The 17,899-nt window shown below is 41.5% G+C and overlaps 1 protein-coding gene across 1 annotated transcript; it reads left to right on the forward strand.

Moving 5' to 3' along the window:
• The first annotated feature begins 532 nt into the window (after positions 1–532).
• On the forward strand, positions 533–6,207 carry LOC119524681 (olfactory receptor 13A1-like). Its single transcript, XM_037823366.1, is given in 5 exon segments — positions 533–628; positions 2,868–3,075; positions 3,677–3,786; positions 5,348–5,591; positions 5,594–6,207. Coding segments are annotated over 5 exon segments (1,272 nt in total).
• Positions 6,208–17,899: the final 11,692 nt, after the last annotated feature.

Here is a 17,899-nt window from a genome sequence, read left to right on the forward strand (position 1 = left end):
GGGATGCTCCCTTGGTGTCTAGGGGCTGCTGAGTGGCTGTGCATGCAGGTGTAGCATTGATGACCAGCTCAGGTAGGTGAGCCAAGGACACTGCAACCTGTTCCATGCCAGGGCCCATGTCTCTGACACCAGCCAGACTGAGGCAGTCCCCAGGGAGGAAGGAGGCTGGGGTCCAGGGGTCAGGGCTGTGGTTCTTTCAGGGTAAATATCTTGCCCAGGACACTGTGCATCCCTTTCCAGACCTAAGCATTTCCTTCTGTCTGTGGGAGGAGCAGGAGAAGAGTTTCTCTTTCCATCGTGCTGGAGCACATGCCTTGCCCTTTCACCTGCTTCTCAGTCAAGACCCCCATCTCATTTACTTTAAAGTCAGCATCTGGATTTCTCAACTCAGCAAGTAAAACTATGCTGTACTTGTTGCTGATCCCTGCCCCATCCTCAGGGCCCTCTCAGGCACTCCTGGGGGGCCTCAGTACACCTCTGATGTGTAAAGCCAGAATAGCATCACTGAGAGAATTGTCCACCTGTCTAGGGCATGGCAGGTGACACTGAGAAAGTCACCATCCCAGCAGTGGAACTCTGCAGCCCTTGGTGCCCAGTGGAACAGCCAGCACTGACACAGATGCAGCAGGTGAGGTACAGAAGTCTTGATCTCCCTTATGCCCCTGGGTGGGATCATTGAGGAACCTGGCTGGGAGGTAGAGGCCATGCCTCAGCCAGACTCCTGAGGTGGTGAATCTTGACAACTCCATTGTGAGGGACATATTGTACAAGGAGGAGGTGAATGTTTTCTGAAAACAGCTTGCTTGTGTGGCACAGCTGTGCAGTAGTCCAGAACATACCTTTGAGGTGCTCTATGGGGTGAGGGGCAGAAGGCCATGGCCTGCCAGGTGGCAGATTCCAGGATCTTCACAAGCAGTTTCAGCATGAACTTCCTGGGACAGTGTGACCTCCCATTGCACACTGAGGTGGTGTGTTCAAACAGTGATGCCTTAGTCTGCCATATTTTCAAGGCTTGATTTTCTTATTTGAGATTGGGGGTTACATCACCCATACCACTGTCACGGGCTCAGATGGTACCCTCTATCCCCAGTAAATGTTGGATGAGATTACTTCTATGGATCTCCACTGTGCATGGTTCAGGGGGTCCCATGGAGTTTTCCCCTGTGCTTCAGCACTTGTAACACCCTTCCCCCTGCCAGTATGTCCCAGAGGCTCCTATAGAACATGAGCCTTTACCATCACAACCCCTCCTTCTGGGGAGATAGAGTTGGTGGCCTCCCAGGAAGAGGGCCACAGAGTAAAAGTGTAGACCAGACTGGCCCATGGGGTGCTGCAGGGCTGAGGCTGGGGCAGTCCTCATCTACCCTGAAAGATGGGGTCAAGTTTGATCAGTGTCTCCAGGAGATGATGGGGACTGGTGGGGGTAGCTGACTGCCCTCAGATGAGTGTTTGCTGTTGAATCTCAAGAACTTGAATCTCAGATCTTGGTGGGAACAAGGACCAGAAGAAATGACCAGGAAATGGGAGGGTTCTCCTGGCCCTGCAGATGCCCAGGTACCTGGCTTTGGGACCCTTAGGCTGTGCTAGGCCAGGTGGTACCTTGTTTGCATCCTGCATCCCTGTGGGACTTGAGGGCAGTGTTGGCGTCAGACTTGGGATAACCTGCCCTGCCCCAGAGGCATATAGAGACTTTGCCCTCAGGGGGTCACACAGGGCAGCCTTCTGCCCAGAACACATGATGGCCTTGCTTGTGGGTAGAGAGCACCCCTGCACCAGGTGCCAGCCCCTGCCCCTAACATTTCTGCCGCCCATGACCCCTTGACTTTGCCAGGTTTCCTCATCTCCCCCTTCCTGATGTGGGTTACACTTTCCACTCAACTCAGCCTCCACAGTGCCAAATGCCAGCCCATCACTGAAAGGCAAACACATGAATGAATCTATCCCCCACCAGGGTGCTTTCTTCATGGGAAAGCTGGGGTGACATAGACAGAACCCTGTGTTCTCACACAGACTTCCTTCCCCAGGGAAATTTCCTGCCTGTTCCTGTCATTGTGCAGCTCATTTTCTTCTGGATGGAGGTCCACTTTGATGGTCTCCTCTCATCAGGTTGAGCCCAGGGTCTCCACCATCTGTGTTCTATGCAGGTTGTACTTGGACAAAAGAGACTCACACTGGCTTGCTCCTTGCAAATGCAGAACTCTCTGGGAGAAAGACCATTGCACTGTTGTGAGGATCCTCCCTCCCATAAGACAAATCTATGCATGTACTAGGTGTTCAGAAAAATATTATTAAACAATTCTTCCCGATAATGAGGCTTAGGTGGTGTGATTTGTGGTTACATTTTGGGGGTCATGAGATAGCCTTGAAATCAGTTGTGGCAGGGGCCTTCACCACAGATTATTTTCATAAATCAACATGATCCTTTAGAAAAATAGTGATTTCAATTAGGAAAAGCAGATGTAGCTGAAGATTAATGCTCCTCAAAGTAAATTAAAATAATTGTTCAAATTCTTGACTTTTTGAAATTCCATTGCATTACCTATCATGTGAAATATTTAATCATATGTCAGAGATTTAAAATATGCATTGACTGAGTTAAAGGACAGTACAAAGTCTTAAAATCATAGGGACTCAGTGGTTATTTCTTCTCAAAAATTAAGAATCACTGTAAACTAACAATGGCCCTCTATTGGCTGTTTCATAATGACAAGTGTTTGCATGTCATAATTTATGAAGTTGGTGTCTAAGATAAATTGATAGGCTTTTCTTGTCTATATTATATTCTTAGTTCACTGACTTGACAGTGTTGTAAAGAGACCACCATGAGATATCTCACTGATTAGGTGTTGAATCTTTTGGTCACCCAGGGGAGGCAGGAGTCTGTGGTGAGCTCACTGCACCATCACCCAGGCCTGGCTCTGTGTTCTTCTCCGAACCTCTTGAGGAGCTGGGGGATGCCTCACCAAGAGCTGGGACCTACCATGCTGAGGTGCCATGGGCTGGGGCTCGGTTTGCAGGCATTGATGCTCACCTACCCTCAGATTCCTGATGCTTCTTCAGACTTGGCCCTCAAGGGTAGGTCAGTGTGTCTCCCTAGATTATGACCACTTGGCACTTCTGAGTAAACAGTCCCATCATATTAAGGTCAATATCTTCAATGGTATGTCCTGTTGACAGCATGCCCCTTGATGGGATGTGACAGGAAGGTCTCCATGGTCTTCCTCCAAATCCCATAACCCAGTATGCTCACAAGGAGAATATCAGACAAATTCCCATAAAGGGACCTTCTATGGGGTCCCTGACCAGTCATCCTCAAATGGTCAATTTCATCAAATGAAGACAGTCTGAGAAACTGTCAGCATCAAGAGGAGTTCTAGGAGATGCGATGACTAAATGCCATGTGGTATCACAAATGGACACTGAGACATAAATGGGACATTCAGGAAAACTGAAGAAATCTAATAAGCTGAGGATATAAGTTAACAATAGTGTATCAGTATTGGTCTTTAATTATGACAAATGTTCCACATAAGTGCAATATTCTACCTACAGGGGCCTGGGTTGGGGGTGCCCTAGAGTGCTCTCTACAACCTTCCCTATTTCTGTAAATCTAAAGCTATTGTAAAGAATGAATTTAATTTAGGAAATACCCTCACCCACCCCTGGCTTCCTTCAGGATCAGCTGTGCACAGGCCCTTTTCTGGGTCAGCAGAGCATGAACATCTGATCAAGGGGATCTTGTCTGAGAAATCTAAGCAGCTCCCCTGCCAGGCTCAGGCCAAAAAGGCAAGGGGCTTGTCCCAGGAGACAGTCCTGGGCCCCTCCCCATGGCCTCAGGGCCCTGGGCTGCCCTGTTCCTTTCTCAGGTCTGGACCCAGCCCCCACCATGGTACTGCAACACCAGGGCCCCTGTTTACCTCCAGCTGGTGGTAATTCCTCACCAAGGGATACTCCTACACCTCCTTGCTCCTCAGTGACCTTGATGTCTACCCTGAGCAGATATTCTCCACATAAATTTCAGCAGCAAACAAGGGAGGAAAAGACAGGAGGACTAGGGACTTTTAACCCCATAATTCAATCTCCCATGTAATCACAGTAAGGATATTGTTTAACTTTACATGAAAATGTTAATATCTTATATTTAGGTAGGAAACCATTTGGAACACCACCCTTATTAGGGGAATATATTAATCATGAATAACCATCTGTCATAACCTTGACTTTTGGACACTTTCCTAATTTTCCTTTAATTGTTGCTGAAAAGAGAGATCTGGTTTAGGCCTGTCCTGTTTTATTGGGGAATAAGTGCCTTTCTTTGCTGCATCCCCAGCCCCTGGCATAGCCTGACACTCACTAAAGGAACAAGCTTCCCACTTAGCCCAGGAGGACATCAATGGGGCTAGAGCCTGGAGTTGGGGTCTTGCTGGCAGCACGATCCAGCTGCTCAGAAGCAGCCCTGGATGCCCACAATCTGTCCCCCTACACTCTGTGGAAATGCCTGGAGTGGATGAGGCAGGGATGGTTGGCTGCAGTTTTGACTGAAGGGCTTGCTACCAGGTTAATTCACAGCTGACCTCTGGCAGTGCCCCCTGGCTCATCTAAAGCTGGTGGCTGCCGCCAAAGACTTGGACTACTCTGCCCAGACTCCTTCCCAGGCTGCCCCTTGAGCTGCTGGTCTCCACCTAACCCAATCACTCTGTCTACCTCACCCCTTCTGTGAGTGAGAATTCCATCCTCTCTTTGAGGCAGTCTTATCTATGAAGCCTCACCCAATCCCGAGCTGAACTTGTTTTTCCTCTTTGGGAGTTCTGAGGCCTGGAACCCACTGGTCTGCTGGCTGCATGTGTGTCTTCCATGTTACCCTGTGCTCCATGTACCATCTCCCAGTAGCTTTCATAGGTAGGGATAATGTAGGATATATTCACAATTTAGGGGAAACAGGCTGCCCTTTCCTCAGTGTAAATTATTGAGTGCTAATAGCCAAGTCACAAGGAAGAAGGAGACATTGTCATGGGGAGGGATTCAGTGGGCTGGGCTGGGTTCCAGGGATGGGAATTTCTGAGGGGAAAGTTAATCCTCTGATTGTCTCTTTTATTGTAAGGACCTACAGTATCATCTTAGCCATGTGTTTCCTAGGTCCAAAGCACCACAACAATCATCCCTGTAGAGTCTTAGAAGGATCAGTGTGTGGAAATGACAACCACCAAGTTCTTTTCCTCCCTTCATCCATGTGCTTTTTGCTTCCCAGCACCCCTGGGAGAGACTTACCCAACAAATGGCAGCAAACAACCACACAGCTTTGGAGGAATTTGTCCTGCAGGGCTTCTCAGAAAACCCCCAACTCTAGGGTGCCTTCTCTGCTCTCTTCTTCCTCCTTTACATGATGGCTCTTGCAGGGAATGGCCTCATCTTCATGGCCATCTGCCTGAACCCAGCACTCCACACCCCAATGTACTTCTTCCTCACCAATATTGCCATCTTAGATATTGCCTGCACATCCACAGTTCTCCCCAAGTTGCTGGAGAACCTTGTGGGTAAGGGCAGCACCATCTCCTACCAGGGCTGCATGACCCAGCTCTTCTTCCTGTCATGGTTTCTGGGGCAGAGCTACTGCTGCTCATGCTCATGGCCTATGACCACTATGTGGCCATCTGCCAGCCCCTCCACTATCACAAACTGATGAGCAGAACCCTCTGTGCCCTGCTGGCAGGCAGTGTGTGGGCAGTCAGTGGGGTCAGCACCTCTGTGCATACTGGCCTGATGGCACAGCTAAAGTTCTGTGGCTCCAGTCAGATCCATCACTTTCTGTGTGAAGTCCCCACACTGCTGCTCCTTGTTTGTGGCCCAACATACCTGAACAACATCATGATTGTTATTGCAGATGTTTACATTGGGGTAGTCAACTTTCTGCTCACCATGGTGTCCTATGGCTTCATCATCACCAGAATCCTGCACATCCACTCAACTGAGGGCAAGCACCGGGACTTCTCCACCTGTTCCTCCTATCTCCTCATGGTCTGCATGTACTACTCCACTGTCATCTACACCTACATCCTCCCAGGGTCCGGCTCCTCCATGGAAAATGGCAAAGTGGTAGCCATTTTGTACACAGCAGTCAGCCCCATCCTGAACCCACTCATCTATGCTCTGTGGAACAAGGCTGTAAAAGTGGCCCTCAGGAGGGTGTTTCCCACATTTGGTAAATGAAAGGGATTTGCCAAGATGATTTTTTCTGTATGTTAAGGAGTTAGTTTCAAAGAATGGCTGAGAATATGGTAAAAGTGGCAAGGAGGACGATATAATTTGTGTGATGGATTTATAAACAATGCATTTGCCCCAGTGAAAATCAGGGAACATTCTATGGGGCATTAACTGAACTTTCCAAGGAGCAACTATGGATTTTCTCTAGGTTTCAGGAGAGTGGGAAGTGAGGGGTAAATGCAATGGGAGAGTAAGTGGCCTAGAGGAACAGGAAAAGTCCAAGAAAGATATACATGTGGGTCTCTCCCTCCAGTGTCTGTTGATGCTTTCACCCACATTTGAGAACCAGGGAACAAGGCTGTAGCCTTCATGTGGGGGCACTGCTGGCCACTTCTACTTTGGGTGGGTTCTGGGGTTCTGGATTGCTTTGTGCATTTTGACAAGGGGGTTGTCAATATTCTTCACTGAAGAGACTCCCTTGGACCCTGATTCTCCATTCCAACTCCTCTTGGCATGAGTTTGTGGAAAAGACAAGAGACATTGCTCCTCACCATGTCTATGAGGGGCAGCAGACTTGGCTCTGTGAAGAGGATGACAGGTGGTGTAATCCAGCCTTCCATTTTAGCAACCTGCACAGTAAAGTTATATTTTAATTTAACTTTTCCTTTCATGAAAATGTAGCCACATTATTTAACTAAGAATCTTTGCTAAAACAAGAAAGGTTTTGGTTTTTAGTTTGTAAGAAATCTTCTCCTATATTACTTCTATGTGTTCAGTTCCTCCCCAACCTCTTTATTCCCCTCCTTTTCCTCCTCCTACTGGTCCTTCCCCTTCTGTTTTCCATCACTGTCATTATTAGGGTTATACTCTACTTCTAGCCTCTAAATGTTTCTGTTATTCATTGTTACAGCTCTCTTCTCTTCATAATTGCATTCATGTCCACATCTGTATTTATTATTATTATTTTCCAGCAATACCCAAATATATAACTAGGATCCATTCCTCACCCCCAAACCCCAAGCTCATTGATACAACTGTGTAGCTAACATAGCTTCTGGAAGCTTCCTGGGCATCTCATTCAATAGTCTAAATACACAATCTTTATTGTCCTCAGCCCCTTATAGTTCTAAGTGTTACAATCACTGAAAAATTATTGATCCTCTTCCTAGCCTCTGTATCCAAAACATCCTCAAAACCTATTGATTGAATCTGAGCACCTGTCATGTCTGCCAATTCTCACATATTCAACATTCACCCAAAGATGCTATAGCATCAACATTTTTCAACTGGTCTTCCTACTTGTTTTCTTGACCTCCCAAATCAGGTTTCTACCCTGTATCCAGAGATACAGATCTCACAGCCTGTTATAATGAAAAGTTTCAAGCATACAGCAAAGTTGAAAGATTTTACAGTGAACATTTATGTTCCCATTACATAAATTCTACCATTAACTTGTTCCTATAGTTGTTTTATTTATCTATCCATGAATCTATCCATCAATTCACCTTGTTTTAAGAATTTCAAAGCAAGTCTCAAACATTAGTAACTCTTCTCCTTAAATACCTCATTGTGATTATCATTAAAGTTCAACTTTTGTTTACAGTTTCTTTTCTCAGTGTGGTAAAATTTTCAGTTAAATGTATTAAACAAGAGTGCACATTTTCTGAGTTTTGACAACTGCATACAGCTGCATAACCCAAACCCTTAGCAAGATACAAAATATAATTCCCCATCCCAGAAGATTCTCTCCTACTCTTTCCCAGTCCATTCCCACCTCATTCCTTTCTGAAGTCATCACTGTTCTGATTTGTTCCATGATAGATCAGTTTTGGATGTTCTAGAACATTATACAAATGGAATTATAGAACACATGATGCTTCTTTCATTTAGCTTACTATTTTGGGACTTCATTTCACTGCATGTACTGTTAGTTTGTTCTCTTTTATATTTCTAGTATTCCATTGTATACACCACATTTTATTCATCCATTCACCTATTGATGGACTTTTTACTCAACTTTCAGCTATTATGAATAAAGCTGTTATGAATATTTGCATATATATCCTTCTGCAGATGTGTTGTTATTTTCTTGGTTAAATACTAGGAGTGTAATTGCTGGGCCTTAGGGAATGTGGATGTTTGTGTTTATAAGAAACTGTCAGTGTTTCTTAAAAATGGTTGTACCCTTTCACAGTCTCACTAGCTATGAATGAGCATTCTGCTTCTCCACAACCTCACAAACAATTGTTGTTATACAAATAAATGTTTTAAAATTCAAAATCTAAACATGTCCTTCCACTGCTTATAGTCTTGGAGTAGCTTTGTATTGCCAATGGATGATGTTAGAAATTTCATATCATATGGAAAGCACATTTATTTTTCCATAGTATAAGGATACGGTGCTATAAACTTCCCCTTAAGTACTGCCTTAGCTGCATCATATAAAATCTATATGTTGTCATTTTCATTAAGTTCACAATATTGTCTAATTTCCTTTTATATTTCTTATTTGAACCATCAAAGTGCCAGTCCTCAATATTTGTGAGAACATCAGCAACAATCCAGGTGAGGAAACCCAACAGCTCTGTATTTTCCTCCAACTCCTTCAGACCCTTGCATATATATTTTTATTCTCTGTCCAAATTACTTTGGGATGTGTTGCTTTTCACACTAACCTATTCAAACTTACCAGGTCTCCTTCTTACTAAAAGTTCCATGTAATTATTGTATTTGAACAAACTGTACAAGTTAAATTGTTTAGGAAATATACATCTTGGGCCAACTAAATATCTCTTCCCCTGGTCTCACATGGAATATTAATATTTAAAATGCACTCAGTATTGTCCTTTACCCTTTGGCCAGATTTGTCATAGTCCTAACCACATCTGCTTCTTTCATATCTCTAGTTGAAGTCTGGACTCTTTTTCAGCTTTTTAAACAGTTGCTATATGTGATAATACTGACATTCATATCTGCTGATTTCTAGCTCTGAGTTTCAGGTGTCACACACATCCCAAAGTTCCAGAGATTTATCAGGATATACACAAAGGAAACAGCATCTCAGAATCTGGAGATAGCCATTACAATTCAGGAATAGATGTGACTTCTGTAAGAGCTTACAATCTAGGGACCACTACAATAAGTATTCTCCTGATAAGCTATGCTCTAAGGACCAATTCTGAGTTTATACATTGTGGTTAGTCCATATTGGTGAGGCATTATAGTGCTTGCCTTTATTTCTGGCATAGTCACTCAAAATGCTGTCTACAGGATCCATTTACATCCTTGCACGTCTCACAGCTTCACTCCCCACAGTTGCTCAATGTTTCATTGCATGCAGACACAATAGTTCACCATTCCCTTTCTTAGTCAATGTATCCTTAGGCTACGTGCACCCATTCCAAATCATGCACTGTCTCCATAAACACCAGTGTGTAAGTTTCCATTCATGTCCCTGCTCTCAGATCCCCCAATTATATTCCCCATAATGAGGTTAAAGGACCTTAATGCACCCACATACCTAGCTTTTTGTGGAACCACACCACTCTCCTCCAGACAGGCTATACCTTTCTGCCTCCTAACCAAGAGTATATATGTACATCCCTCTGCTCATGTTTTCTCCAGGACTCTTATTCCTGTTTATAATTTTCCATACAATTTTATAGTGCTATATTCACATACCATATAATTATCCACAGTGTACAATCAGTTGTTCATGATGTTATCATACAGTTGTGCATTTATAACCACAGTCAGCACTTGAACATATTGATTACTATAAATGTAGTTTTTAATGAATAATAAAAAGGAAAATAAGATATCATACAATACAATAGTAGGGTACGACAACAACACCACTACCAAGAATCCCATATCCCTCCCTTTTATCCTCCTCTCAAACAAATTTAGCTTTGGTATATTGCCTTTGCTACATTTAATGGAAGAATATTACAATACTGTTGACCATAGACTCCAGTGTGCTTTGATTATAATTTTTCCCCAGTAATATCCCCTTTCCAACACTCTACATAGTTGAAATTCATTTGTTCTTCCACATGCAAGATCTGTTTTATATTTGTACATTTAGTCACAATCATTGACCACTCCAGTTTTTGCTAAGTTAAATAGTCCCAGTCTTTATCATCTACCTTTACCTCAGGTGTCGTTCATGTCCCCAAGCCACCTCTTTCAGCTTTAGTCATGACCTTCTTTTTTCAGTGTATTTACAATATTGTGCAATCACCACACAGTATTATGTTATCTATTTCTGGATCTGTACAATCAATCCTGCTGAACATTCTGTAGTGCTTCAGCAACAAATGTCCAATGCCTACCCTTTTTCTATCTCCTGATAGCCTTTGTTATCAGCTTTTAACTCTCAAAGTTTTCTTTTTAAAGTTAGTTTATATTTCTGAGGACATGCAGTGTTTGTCATTTTTTTTTTCTGGCTCGCTTTGCTCAACATAATGTCCTCAAGGTTCATACACATTATTGTATGTTCTGTGTCTTTGTTCTGCCTTATAGCTGTGTAATATTCCACCATGTGTATGCACCACAGTTTGTTTACCCACTTGTCCTTTGATGGACATTTGGATTGTTTCCATCTCTGGCCTATTGTGAATAATGCCATGATATATATCAGGTTAGAAATGTCTATTCATGTCTTAACTTTCAGTTCCTCTGAGTATACAACTAGTAATGGAATATCTGGGTCATATGGAAAATTTATACTTAGCTTCCTGAGGAATTGCCACACTGTCTTGCAGGTTGGTTGCACCATTTTAGATTCCCCAAAACAGTAAATAAATGTGCCTTTTTCTCCCCATCCTCTCTAGCATTTGTAATTTTCTGGTTTTTTGGATAATGGCCATCCTGTTAGGTGAGAGATGATGTCTCATTGTGGTTTCGATTTGCATTTCCCTAACAGCCAGTGAAGTTGAGCATTGTTACATATGCATTTGTGCCATTTGTATTTTCTCTTCAGAAAACTGTCCATGTCTTTTGCACATTTTTAATTGGGTTGTCTTTCTGTTGTTGAGTTGTAGGCTCACTTTATGTATTTGGGACATTAATCCCTTATCTGACATGTGGTTTCCAAATATTGTCTTCCATTGTGTAGGCTGACTTTTCACCTTTCTGACAGAGTCCTTTGATGTACAAAAGTGTTTAATTTTGAGGAGGTCCCATTTGTCTATTTGTTCTTTGGTTTCTTGTGCTTCTGGTGTAAGGTCTAGGAAACTACCTCCTATCGAAAGAGCTATAAAAAATTGCTCTATATTATCTTCTAAGAGTATTATTGTCCTAGCACTGACATTTAGGTCATGATTCCATTTTGAGTTAAGTTTTGTATAAGCTATGAGATAGGAGTCGTCTTTCATTCTTTTGGAAGTGGATATCCAGTTCCTCAAACACCATTTAATGAAGAAGCTGCTCTGTCCCAATTGCTTTAGCTTGAATGCCTCATCAATATCAATTGTCTGTAGGTGCAGAAGTCTATGTCTGAATGCTCAATTCAATTATGTTGGTCAGTATATCTATCCATATGCCAGTAACATGCTGTTTTGAGCACTGTAGCTTTGTAATATGCTTCAAACTCAGGTAGTATACTTCAAAGTCAGGCAGAGTGAGAGCTAGTACTGACATCTTAATAATATTTAGTCTTCCAATCTATGAACATAGTATGCTCTTCCATATTTTAGGTCCTGCTTTATTTCTTTTAGCAGTTTCTAGTAGTTTTGTTGTTATAGGTCTTTTGAGGCCTCCATTAAGTTTATTCCTAAATACATGAATATATTTGTTGCTAGTGTAAATGGAATTATTTTCTGAATTCCTTCCTCTTGTGGAACATTACTTGTGTATAAGAACACTACATATTTTTGCATGTTGATCTTTTTTCCTGCCACTTTGCTATAGTCATTGATTAGTCCTAATAGTTTTGGCATAGATTTTTCTGGGGTTTTCTACATATACAAGAGAGAAAGTTTTATTTCTTCCTCTCCAATTGGAAGCCTTTTATTTCTTTTTCTTGCCTGATTGCACTAGGTAGAACTTCCAGCACAATACTGAATAACAATGGTGACAATGGGCAACCCTGGCTTCTTCCTGATCTTGGAGGGAAAGTTTTCATTCTCTTCCCATTGCATAAAATGTTAGCTGAGGGTTTTTCAAATATTGCACTTATCGTATTGAGAAAAGTCCTTTCTATTCCTATTCTTTGAAGTGTTTTCATCAAGAAAGGATGTTGAATTATGTCACATGCCTTTTCTGCATTGATTGACATGATAATGTGTTTCTGCTTTGATTTATTGATGTGCTGTATTACATTAGTTGATGTCCTTGTGTTTAGACAGCCTTGCAGACCTGGAATAAAACCCATCTGGTCATGGTATATAATTCTTTTAAATGTGCTGCTAGATTCTATTTGTGAGCATTTTGTTGAGGATTTTTTCATCTATATTCATTAAAGATATTGGTCTATAATTTTCTTTTTATAGTATCTTTAACATATTTGGTATTATGGTGATTTTGGCTTCATAGAAGGAATTGGGTAGATTTCCCTTGTCTTCAATTTTTTGAAGAGTTTGAGGAGGATTGGTTCTAATTTTTTCTTGAATGTGTGGTAGAATTTGCATGTAAATCCTTCTGGTCCTGGGCTTTTCTTTTTTGGGAACTTTTTGTTGACTGACTCAGTCTTTTTACTTGCAATTGTTTTGTTGAGGTTGTCTGTTTCTTCTCAAGTCAATGTTAGTTGTTTATGCTTTTCTAGGAAGTTGTCCATATCATCTAAGTTGTCCAGTTCATTAGCATATAGTTTCTCATAGTATCTTCTCATTATCTCCTTTATTTCTGCAGTGCCAGTTATTATGTTTCCCTTACTATTTCTGTTTGCATTTATTTGCATCTGTTCTCTCTGTCTCTTTTATTTTAGCCTAGCTAAGGGTCCATCAATTTTGTTGATTTTCTCAAAGAATCAGCTTCTGGTTTTGTTGATTCTCACTATTGTTTTCCTGTTCTCAATATCATTTCTTTCTGTTATAATTTTTGTTGTTACTTTTCTTCTGTTTGCTTTGGGGTCAGTTTGTTGTTCTTTTTCTAGTTCCTCCAGGTGAACCAAAAATTCCTCTATTTTTTCCCTCTCTTCTCTTTTTATATAGGCATTTAGGGCAATAATTTTCCCTCTCAGGACTGCCTTTGCTGCATCCATAAGTTTTGGTATGCTGTGTTTTCATTGTCATTTGCCTTGAGGTATTTACTAATTTCTCTTGTAATTTCTTCCTTTATCCAATGGTTTTCTAAGAGTTTGGTGTTTAGCCTCCATATGTACAAATTTTATAATTTTCTGCCTGTTGTTTTCCCAACTCCATTCCATTATGATCTGAGAAAGTGTTTTTTATAATATCAATATTTTTTAATTTGTTGAGGCTTGCTTTGTGACCCAACATGTGGTCTATCCTAGAGAATGTTTCATGAGCACTTGAGAAAAATGTGTATCCTTCTGTTGTGGGGTGTAATGTTTGATACATGTCTGTCAAATCTAGTTCATTTATCATAAAATACAACATCTCATTTCCTTATTAATCCTCTGTCTAAATGTTCTATCCATTGATGAGAGCAGTTTATTGAAGTCTCCAACTATTATCGTAGAGTTAGCTACTTCTCCTTTCAGCATTCTCAGTGTTTGCCTCAGGAATTTTGGGGAATTCTGGCTTGGTTCATAAATATGTATGATAGTTATGTTGTCTTGATGAATTGACTCTTTAATTGATATTTAGTGTTCTTCTTTGTCTCTTTTAATTGTTTTACTTTTGAAGTCTCATTTGTCTGATATTAATATAGTTATCCTGCTTTTTCTCTGGTTGCTATTTGCATGAAATAGATTTTTCCGACCTTTCACTTTCAGCCTATTTTTGTCCTTGTGTCTAAATTGAGTTTCTCATAGACAGCTGTGCCAGGTTGAATGTATTATGTCCCCCAAATGTCATTATCTTTGCTGTAATTTTGCATGGGCAGACCTATCAGTGTTAATTAGATTGAAATTCTTTGAGTGTTTCCATGGAGATGCACCCCACCTAACTGTGGGTAATGACCCTGATTGGATAACTTCCATGGAGGTGTTGGCCTGCATATTGGGTGGGTCTGAATTAAATTACTGGTGCACTATATAAGATCAGACAGAAGGAGTGAGCTAGCTACAGCCAAGAGGGACACTTTGAAGAATGCACTGGAACTGAGAGATGAGCTTCAGCTTACAGAGACATTTTGGAGAAGGATTTTGAAAGCAGAGTTTTGCTCCAAAGAAGGTGAGAGAGGACAAATATTCCAAGTGCAGCTAAGAGTGACATTTTTGAGGAACTTCAGCCTATAGAGGAATGTCCTGGGTCAAAGCCATTTTGAAACCAGAACACTGGAGCAGATGCCAGCCACATGCCTTCCCAGCTAACAGAGGTTTTCTGGACACCATTGGCCATCCTCCAGTGAAGGTACCCAATTGCTGATGTGCTACCTTGGACACTTTATGGCCTTAACACTGTTACTGTGTAACCAAATAAACCCCCTTTTATAAAAGCCAATCCATCTGTAGTGTTTTGCATTCTGGCAGCATTAGCAAACTAAGACAACAGCATATGGATGGGTCCTGATTTTTAAAACCCCATTCTGCCAATCTGTGTCTTTTTATTGAGAAGTTTAACCCATTAACATTTAGTGTTATTACTGTAAGGGCAGTACTTTCTTCTACCATTGTGTCTTTTGTATTTTATATGTGAGGTCTTATTTTTTCCTCTCTCTCCTTTTAGACTTCCTCATAATCTTCATTTCTACACTCTTTGAAAACCTCTCTCTCCTGTCTTTCCTATCAGCCTGAAGCACTCCCTTTAGTATTTCTTGTAGCAACAGTCTCTTAGTGACAAACTCTCTCAGTGTCTGTTTGAAACTATTTTAATCTCTCCTTCATGTTTGAAGGACAGTTTTGCCATATATAGAATTCTTGGGTGGCAGTTGTCTTTCAGTATCTTAAATATCTCACACCACTGTCTTGCCACCTCTATGGCTTCTGCAGAGTAATCTGTACATAGTCCTATTAAGCTTCCCTTGTATGTGATGGATTGCTTTCTCTTGCTGCTTCTGTAATTCTCTCTTTGTCTTTGACATTGGACCATCTGTTCAGTAAGTGTCTTAGAGTAGGTCTATTGAGATTTATTCTGTTTGGGGTATGCTGTACTTCTTGAATCTCTAATTCTCTGTCTTCCATGAAGTGTCAGGAAATTTTCAGTGAATAATTTCTTCTATTATTCTCTCTGCCACTTTTCCCCTCTCTTCTCCCCTTGGGACACCTATAACATGTATATTCATGTGCTTCATGTTGTCACTAAGCTCCCCATGACCCTGCTCATATTTTTCCATTCTTTCACCATCTGTTCTTTTGTATGTATGAATTCAAATGTCTTGTCTTCCTATTCACTGATCCTTTCTTATGACTGTTTTATCCCTCCATTATCTTTTTCATTTTCTCCATTATGCCCTTCATTCCCATAGGTTCTGTCATTTGTTTTTTCAATTTCATGAATTCTTCTTTAGGGTCATCCAGTGTCTTCCTCTTATCCTTCATCTCTTTTGATATACTTTCCCTCAGTTCATTGATTTGATTTCTTTTTTACTTTTTTTATTATTATTCATTTTATTGAGATATATTCACATACCACACAGTCATACAAAACAAATCATACATTTGACTGTTCACAGTACCATTACTTAGTTGTACATTCATTACCAAAATCAATCCCTGACACCTTTATTGTCACACACACAAAAATAACCAGAATAATAATTAAAGTGAAAAGGAGCAACTAAAGTAAAAAAGAACACTGGGTGCCCTTGTCTGTTTGTTTCTTTCCTTCCCCCACCTTCCCACTCATCCATCCACAACCTAGACAAACGGGAGTGTGATCCCTATGACCCCCCCCAATTCCCACTGTCCCCCCTCATAAGCCACATTTTTATACAATTGTCTTCAAGATTCATGGTTTCTGGGTTGTAGTTTGATAGTTTCAGCTATCCACCACCAGCTACCCCAATTCATTAGAACCTAAAAAGTGTTGTCTATATTGTGTGTAAGAGTGCCCACCAGAGTGACCTCTCGGCTCCTTTTGGAATCTCTCTGCCAATGAAGCTTATTTCATTTCCTTTCACATCTCCCTTTTGGTCAAGAAGATGTTCCCCATCCCATGGTGCTGGGTCTACATTCCTCCCCAGGAGTCATATTCCACATTGCCAGGGAGATTCACTCCCCTGGGTGTCTGATCCCACATAGGGGGGAGGGCAGGGATTTCACCTTTCAAGTTGGCTTAGCTAGAGAGAGAGGGCCACAACTGAGCAACAAAGAGGCATTCAGGAGGAGGCTCTTAGGCACAATTATAGGGAGGCCTCACCTCTCCTTTGCAGCAACATCATTGTCTTGATTTTTGTATTGATTTAGGAGATTTGTTTGAACATACTTAATTAGTTCTTCCTTCAGTTCATTGAATTGATTTAGCATTAATTGCCTCAACTCCTGTATCTTGATTGAACTATTTGTTCCTTCAGCTGCTCCATCTTTTTGTGTTTCCCAGTATGGCTCATTTTCTTAAGCTGCCTAGGCATCTGACTTTCTTGATTAGTTTATTCTGGAGCTCTTTTTCACTCTTTTACATAGGGTTTCCTTGTTGGTTGCTTTTGTTCTCTAAACTTTGGTGATCAGTTCAGCTTATTCTAGACCTCTAACTTAGGTTCTATTTAGTTAATCAGAGTTTTTCACCTCTTGTTTTTCTGTTTCTTGCCCTGCATCTATGCAGCCTTTTAGTGTGAGGGTCTCCTCAGATATGGCCCAGGGAGGCCAGGTCTCAAGAGGAGGGTATGGAGTTTCCTTGAGAATAAGACCCTCCTGTGAGGCCTTTAGATTCTGTGCTTTTCCTATCCTCTCCAGCAGGTGGTGTTTGCCAGCCTGCTGTTCCCCCACCAGTGTAAGGAGGATGGAGCCTTTAGTTCTCCTAGTGCCCCTGATCCTGTCAAAGGCATGGCTGACTGAAGTTGTTCTCTGAATTCCAGCCCCTGTGGTCTGAGTTTCCCAAAGGAGTGCTGCCACTAGAGCTGGACCATGCCCCCTTTTCTTGTGGAGGTTATGTCCTTTAGGGTATTGTCTCCCCCAGTAGACTTATTGATTTGTCTCTTAGAGCTATCTTAGCTCTGCTGTTGCCTGTGCCCAAATTGCAAGTTTTTGAGTCTTTCTCTAATGGTCTATGTAGAATAGTTATTTAAATGAAAGAGAGAAAAAGAAAAAAAAGGAGAAAGGACAAAAAGTCCTTTTATAGAGTATTTAAAAAATGGTGCTTTAATTCCATCCTTGCAGTTCTGATGGGCTACTGAAATGCAAAAAGACAAGGAGTTGGAGAGCAACTGAGGAGCCAATAAGAAATCCAAAAAAACAAATTTTCAGAGAAATGCCCTGGCTCCCTGGGTTTGCAGATTTTGCCTTATTCTATTTGAGCCCAGCTCTTCTCCATATTATATTCACCCCCAAATCCAAAAGTTTCTGTTTTCTGTTTTTGCTTGTTTTTTGCTCTTTTTGCTAGTCCTGTCTCATCTCTGTCAGGCTGACTACTCCCAGATTCTCCAGTGTCTCATGTCACTTTATCTATGGTTGGAATTTTTGTTCAGCACTCTG

Source organism: Choloepus didactylus, assembly GCF_015220235.1.
Source record: "Choloepus didactylus isolate mChoDid1 chromosome 11 unlocalized genomic scaffold, mChoDid1.pri SUPER_11_unloc4, whole genome shotgun sequence".
Lineage (NCBI taxonomy): Eukaryota > Metazoa > Chordata > Mammalia > Pilosa > Megalonychidae > Choloepus > Choloepus didactylus.